The sequence below is a fragment of the Caenorhabditis briggsae genome, assembly GCF_000004555.2.
Source record: "Caenorhabditis briggsae complete genome, chrV, whole genome shotgun sequence".
Taxonomy (NCBI): domain Eukaryota; kingdom Metazoa; phylum Nematoda; class Chromadorea; order Rhabditida; family Rhabditidae; genus Caenorhabditis; species Caenorhabditis briggsae.
This window is the reverse complement of record NC_013488.2, coordinates 19,356,265-19,363,705: the sequence shown is the minus strand read 5'-3', so window position 1 is coordinate 19,363,705 and position 7,441 is coordinate 19,356,265. Positions and strand designations below refer to the sequence as shown.

The 7,441-nt window shown below is 34.5% G+C and overlaps 2 protein-coding genes across 2 annotated transcripts in view; one reads left to right on the top strand and one right to left on the bottom strand.

The window, feature by feature from the left end:
* Window positions 1-1,546: 1,546 nt before the first annotated feature.
* On the top strand, window positions 1,547-2,891 carry CBG05675 (the record flags this gene model as incomplete). Its single annotated transcript, XM_002638577.1, has 5 exons — window positions 1,547-1,811; window positions 1,855-2,068; window positions 2,112-2,178; window positions 2,223-2,300; window positions 2,490-2,891. 5 exons carry the CDS (start codon window positions 1,547-1,549, stop codon window positions 2,889-2,891), a joined length of 1,026 nt encoding a protein of 341 aa, XP_002638623.1.
* Window positions 2,892-3,445: 554 nt separating this feature from the next.
* Window positions 3,446-7,441, bottom strand: part of CBG05672 — a gene marked incomplete at both ends in the record, with an annotated part of 28,550 nt that continues 24,554 nt past the window's right edge. Inside the window, 9 exon segments of the mRNA XM_002638574.1 lie at window positions 3,446-4,100; window positions 4,246-4,394; window positions 4,445-4,586; window positions 4,633-4,790; window positions 4,886-5,046; window positions 5,232-5,436; window positions 5,480-5,575; window positions 5,577-5,578; window positions 6,027-6,091. Coding sequence (XP_002638620.1) covers window positions 3,446-4,100; window positions 4,246-4,394; window positions 4,445-4,586; window positions 4,633-4,790; window positions 4,886-5,046; window positions 5,232-5,436; window positions 5,480-5,575; window positions 5,577-5,578; window positions 6,027-6,091 — 1,633 coding nt within the window.

The window sequence follows — 7,441 nt, the reverse complement described above, 5'->3', positions numbered from 1 at the left end:
TGAGTATCACAGTTTTAAACGATGAGCGAGAATACGCGCGTTGCAACCCGTTGATTTTTAAGAAATAGATCATGATCTAGTTCAAACCAGCGTTCATTTTGAAATTATTAAATTTCTTCTGGCCTACGAGTCTGCTGGGGCGCTTTTTCTGACCCCCTCGCCTGAACCCAAGTGTAATCCCCAATTTTCGAGTTATTCGAAGTGCCTTCAATACTTTTATAGTAGATCAAAAATAGATTTCAAATTTTCAAATAAAATTATTTTCAATAATAATTATAGATCAAAAAAGAGCCCTAAAATCAACACAAACTTTTTCCATCCTTGCTTCATCGATTTTTTTCTTCATCTTTTCTGGTAACTCTTGTATTTCTTCTTTTTTATCTCATTAATCTATATTTCAAGCAAATTTTAAAACTGTTTTTCAGTGTCAGCAACCCTTCGAAAATTTGGCAGACATTACTCCAGTGTGGATGAGGTGGGTTTTCTTTACTTTTAAGTGTGAACGTTTAACTGTCACTCTATAATGTTCTCCGTCTTAGAACCACCCACCACTAGACAGAATGAAGCAGTACATATATGAGATTGTCCGGAAAGAAAGTAACAATGTTTTTCATGTTCATTGAATAATGAAACCTCACTATAGTTTGCGGCAAATCATGCTCCCTATTCATGGTGATCAGTTACAATATAAGTTTACTTCATGAGTTATTTAGTTTCGCTTGTCAATGTTCAAAACACTTTTGAAATGTTCAGAAATCAAAACTTTTTTCCAGTCGAAAGATCATTTCAGATCTTCGAATTGGAGAAATCCAAAAAACAAAACTATTTAGAAAAAGCTGTTCAAGAACGTAGGTTATTCCACTTCAAAACTATAGTGATTTCTCAATTTCACAAAATGTTAACTATGATCTCATTCGTTTCATCATCTTTTTTTTCATTAATCATGAGTCTAGTCTGTTCTCATTAAAGTTTCTCATGCATGTCCTTAAAACTTCCTTAACTTTTTTTTCTTCTCTTATATCATCAAACTATTTCCTCTGTAAGTTTGAGAGTATCAAAAATTTAACGGTAAATCTAGGTATCTCAATTTTCAATTCTAACAACAGTGTTAGTAATTTGGATCAAGAACTTTTTGATTTCCAACTATTTTCTAACAAACTATTTCATGATTTCCTGTTTTTTTCCTTATAATGTATGATCTATTTATCCTCATTTTATCCTTAAAACATGATTTTGGAATCTCAATGTTTCCTTCTTGATGTCTGAGTCTTATGATTTGATAATTTTCAAAATCAGCCGTGCGGAAGTCTCAGGGGAAAAGGAAAAATATGGTTTTTGGTTTCAAAACTCTTACTTCTAATGAGAAAAAACTTCTTTTTTTTGAGGAAACATAATTTTAATAGATGTTTGATTCTCAAAGTTCCTTAAACTGAATACTTCACTATATTGAATGCCTTTTGAACCTCAGAAAGTCCGACATTCCGAACTTTCATCACAATTTTTTCATAACTCTCAATCATTCAAAACTTTCAGACTGATGCACAAAATGATATTTCTCATAATTTCGTGCTATCTCAACTCCTTTCTGGCAATTTTCACAAATTCCATTTTAATTGCTTTAATCATTCGAAAGTCTCCCCGATCCATGGGAAATTATAAATATTTGATGTTGATTTTTTCAATTTTTGGCATAGTTTTCGCTATAATCGATGGAACAAACCAGCCAATGCTTCACTTTTTCAATGGTGCTTACATAATTTTTAGCAGGAATTCTCTAGGGCTTCCAAGGAAAATTTCTTTCTGCTTTATAGGTAAACTTTTGGAATCAAAAAGTCATTTAAAAACTATTTCCAGCACTTAATTGCTCATGCTATGGAATGATTATGATGCTACTGGTTTTTCACTTTGTATATCGTTTTCTTGCCATTTGTAAACCCCACCGACTGGAAATTTTCACATTTCCGAGCTTTAATTATTTAATTGCAATTTTTTTCGTAATCAGTCTTGAATGGTGGATTGTAGCAATTTTTGTAGCTGGAGAGAATCCAGTAGTTGAAGAACACATTAGGTAAAATGGCGAGAATATTTTCAAAAAAAATCAATTATTATAGAGAGACAATGTTGACCAATTATGAATTGAATCGGGATGATTACACATATGCAAGTTCTTGGTTTTATGTGAGTTTCTTTCTCATAAGATAAATTCGAAAAAAAAATCTCAGAGAAAAAATCCAACAACTGGAGAAGATCATGCAAGTATTCCGGATTTTTTATTTTTGGCGAATCTCGGAATTATTATTGTGAGTTTCAAAAGAAGTCTTGAAAATACAACGACTAAAACATAATTTCAGTAAAAAATGCAATTCCAGAATTAAAAAAAGGCCTGAATCTTATATTTGTACAAGTTATGGCTGAAAAATATCTTCTAAAATCAAAATATTGTTTCATATAGGATATCCAGAAATTTCCAAAACTTCTAAAATTTCCAGGCGTCTGGGTTTTCTATAATTGCGTACTGTTGGCTTCGTCTCCGTTTTGAACTCTTAAAATCCGCTCGAGATCTCACACAAGTGTCCCAGAAGACTCACGAAATGCAACGTCAGCTTTTTCGTTCTCTCATTGCTCAAACTCTATTTCCAGTTTTCCTAATGTTCATTCCAGCCGGTATATTGCTCAGCTTTCCTATTCTAAAACAAGATATGGGACCGATTGAGCTTATTATTCTACCATTAATCACCACTCAACCATTCATGGATGCTCTGGTTCCCATGTATTTCATAAGAGACTATCGGATGGAAATCATGAAATTTTTCAAAAAGTCTGGAAATCGAATTGGCAATTCCAGTCAGGATAAATCAAACACTTCTAAAGTATTTTCTTTGAGAACCTAGATAATGTATTGTTTAAATTTTTAAAATATGTTTTATTCAAAAACAATTGCTCAAAAAATAGAACAAAAATACAAGACAAATTTGAATTAAAAATCACATTTTAATATTGCAGGTTTTATAATTCTAAGAGAAGAATTGGAAGAGTGAAAAAAATTAGAGCAAAAAAAAGAAAAAGAAAAAAACACCGGATTCTGTACGATAGGAGATCATGATGGAAGGAAAAAATCCGTCTAAAAAGTTTTCAAATAACAATTTTCAATGGATTTTTTGAATTTAGAATCACAGATTTGTTTGCAAGATAATATAGTTTGAGAGGAACAGACAATATAAAATACAGTTATTCAAAGAATTTTAACTTTTTAAAAATTAAACATTTTGGGATGACTAAAAATTGAAAATGTAGAATTGGAAAATAACAATATTTGTGAATTAACAACTTCTGTGATTCGAAGTCTGGTTTTTTGATTTTTTCAAATTTCCCATTTTCTATATCGAATCAACCAAAAAAATTAATTTTGAAGCGAGTCGTGTCGAAAACAAAAAAATTCAGAGTTTTAAACTTCTTCAAAGCTTGAAATCAAAGGAGTAGTCACAGTCGCATAAATTCCTCCAGTTGGACAATTTGACAACTGATCTACTGTACATTGAGGAAGGCTTCCATTTCCAGAAGATGCTCCAGAAGACGTCGAAGAGGATGTGGAGCCAACCGAGATTCTAGGAATCGAAGCAGAGTTTTGAAGTCCGTTGGAAGATGGAGAAGTGGTAGAGATTTGAAGAGGTTCACGATGAGATTGGCTGGCATGAAGCATAGGAGATTGAGATGGGAGAGGAATGGCTGGAACCACAGTAGGAAGAACAGTACCGATTTGAGTGGATGTTGAGAAGTAGGCGTCGTTTGATGAGGTGTTGGCAGGGGCACAGCATGGCGGTCTGGTGTTCAGTGTCATCTGGAGTTCCATGATTTTTTGAGTGAGCACGTCGATTTGAGAAATGAAGTGATCTTGGGTTCTATGCATCTCCCAGAGAGTCTCATGCATATCACTGTGTAACTTCCCAACATCCAACAGTGAATTCCCTTTCTCTTGGAGCTTCCTTTGATCCCACTTGATTCGGCGAAATTCGTTGATCGAGTGGAGGAAACGACGTTGATGGTGGCGGAGACGAAGATCGTCACCCTTGTGAAGAGCCTTTTTGTACTTGTGGATAAACCTGAAATGCAGTCATTTAGTCTAGAAATCTTTTTGATTTTCTCCCTGAAGACTTTTTGAAACTTTTTCAATTTCCGAAATCTAGCTGAAAATAATCGAAAAAAATCCAAAATTTTCAAAATATACAAAAAAATTGCTAGACTTACCAAGTCTCCTGAAGCACACTGGCTGCTGCATTTTTCCGTTGATTGGTTAATTTGGAATCAGCCATAAAGTTGTTCACATGCTTCTCGGCTCTAGATAACTCTAACTTTCGAGAAATTATTGCAATTAGAGCAGATGACACTCCAGCACCCTAAAACAATATATCGTTAGCTCAATCACTGTCTATTCATCATCAATTACCACAATTCCAGTAGTAATCGAAAGGCAGCGTCCGCAGTAGGTATTTGGCACAATGTCTCCGTACCCAATAGACATAAAAGTGACCATTATAAACCACATAGAGTTGAGATAGTAGTGCTCCACGTCTAGTTGACCGTCGTATCTGGATATAATTAGCAGTAATTAGAATGATTGGATTAGATAATCACCTTTCACACTGTGTGAACATCCAAGACATGCACATCCAGTAGGATAGAGTGAAAACTATGAGGACGCGAAGTGGGTGATCGGCCATCATAGTTTTGATCACAAATCGGAAATCCATGGAGATTCGGTTGAGTGCGGCAATTGAGCGGGTGGCGGCATCCTGAATAATGTTTTGTAGTCTGTCAGGAAATTGTATCAGTATCAGTTTGATATGAATATTAATAGTTCACTCAAAAAACAATAATGCGCATTTACCTGAAACTGTTTGCTATGAAGAACCATAAATCGGCAGACGAGATAAGAGCGTAGAAACATTGGAACAGATAGAAGCACATCCACAGGTACATTGATCATTTTGACATGACGAGTGTCCGCGTTGATGTATGGCATTTTCATGAGACCATCAGAGAAGACTTCTGGAATTCCCATGTAAACTTTTTTTTCCTAAAACTACAAGAATAAGCCTAACTATTGTCTGTCTCTAACTTCATAAATTCAGTTAAAGTTTGACGATGTTTGTTTTTATTAAAAGTGCCTAAAAATCGAAATTTCTGAAAATTGTGCTTAAAACCGTAATAAATTTTCCCCGGTTCAAACTCGCCAGGAAAAGGACAAATCATACAAACGAGCACTTCAATGAGCATTTTCACAAATCGATCGGTACTAAACGCGACTCGCCAATCGTCCGCTCCACTATCAATCAGCGCAATCTTCACTTCAATCGCATGATAGTTTACCAGACAGCAGATCAGAAAAAATGTAGAGACAACACATGCGGAACGGAGGGTAACGGAAATGGGGGAAGCCTGAAAACTTGGTATTAAGTGCGTAATTAGGAAAATTTGTTACTTTTGTAACACCGGTAGAGTCAGAAAGAGCTGTAAGTTCAGAGTCGATAATGACAAGGATCAGACCAAGGACTGCAAGGAAGAGGGAGATGTCGCAGACCTGAAAGTTAGAAATTAGCGGATTTTCAAAAAAAGTTTAATTCCAAAAGCTTTTTATTGTACCCACCCGACCACATTTTTTTAACTGTGTTTTTTTCCGGTTTTGTGACCTGCTGACTAAATTTGCACATACATATTCCACTCTTCGATGAAATAAATAAATAAAATTACATGAAAATTTTTCTTCTTCTGAAATTGATAGGGCAGGTGCTAAAACCGAAGATAAATCAATTTCTTTGGAGGTTGGCTTTTTTGGCTTTCTTTCCAAACGAAAAAGTCATGTCGAACTAAGATGATGATGAATTTTTGGTGAAAAAACATCTAGGTCACACGAAAGTGAACATTGGTGTCAAAAAAATCAGAATTTAGTGCGAAATATTTTATCCAATTTCAGACTTTACTTTTTCCAGGAAACTTCCCACGATACCGATTTCTCCTAAAATCCGAACTTGCCTTATTCCGTCTGATAAACAACTGTTTCCGTAGGCGACATCTCATTTTGGCCGTGGAGTCGCTGAAAAGATAAAAAATTATAAAAAATCAAAACAAAGACATAAAAACGTTTCTAATATCTTAATTTCAAAATTTCGAAAGCTACTTACTCAAAGAAAAAGAATATTGTGTCCACTATGGTTTTTCGTGTGAAGATTCGCATCTTTTTTATGATTGAAAATATAAGAAAATATCCTTCGATTTCGAATTTCTTCGAAATATCATAAGCTTGGAGGAATGGACAACTGGGAAGTGAAAGTTCAAATATGTTTACTTTAAATTAGTTTGACACTTTTTCATCCGAAATGACCAGATGTTATGAGGAGCGAAAGCATAGCGAAAGCCTTCTGATTTCTCTGAAGCTCCGCCTATGTTTTTTAGTTCATATAGGAGAAAAATTGAGAGAGAGAGAGAGACAGAGATATAGGAATCGAAAAGAATTGTGTCCATTTTTTCAGATACAATTTCATTTTTTTTTTCAAAGTGTCTCGTGGTTTTCGACTCATTAGACACAGAAATATATTCTCATAGAGAATGTAAATTTGAGAAGGCTTGTCACGAAATGTGGATTTTTCATGTGAGTCTGAAGAAGTGAGACATCTGTTGTTCCATATTTGTGACACTCAAGAAAACTACGGGAAAAATGAAAGGATTCAAAAATGTTCTAGTTTTGATATCGCTGAAACTTTTTTTTGTTTTAAAATTCTAGAAAATTTGAAAATAAAAAACTATAGGAAATTTGAAAGGAGTTACCAGAAACTTAGAACTCAGAAACCAAAAAAGTGTGCAAATACAAAAACTTATCAGGTCAAAAATTCAATGCATTCTAAGGAACTTATAAAACTTCTGAATCTAAAACCTTCAAAAGCAATCATCTGATTCTCTCAAAAATGTTTACACCTTGAAAAAAAACCTAAAACTCGAATTACCGCCATTCATGTGGATAATAGAATACATTCAGCTCCGGGTCAGTGAGCGCTTCCTCTGATAGCATAGCTTTTCATAAATAGACAGGGAAGGAAAATGATCCAGCCGAATCCTTTTTCTCTCAGATTTTCAAGGAGAGAATCTTCTCGGGAAATATAGAAAATCGTAGAAAAAGAAGAAGAAGAAGAAGACAAAAAGTGTCAGAATTCTTTCATCGTTCCATCCAATCAATCTCCGCCCCTTTTCCCTTTCTTTTATTCAATTTTGTCAATGACACTTGTGTTGTCAGAAAGCGTCCAAGAAAAGAAATTCAGAGAAAAAGTGGAAAAAGACCAGAATGAAATTACTTTTGGAGCTGTGAGAAGATACGGGCTAAATTTGTAAACGTCAGAAAGCACTGGAAATATTTCAAACGGCACAAAAAACCCTATGAATTCTAAAAAGT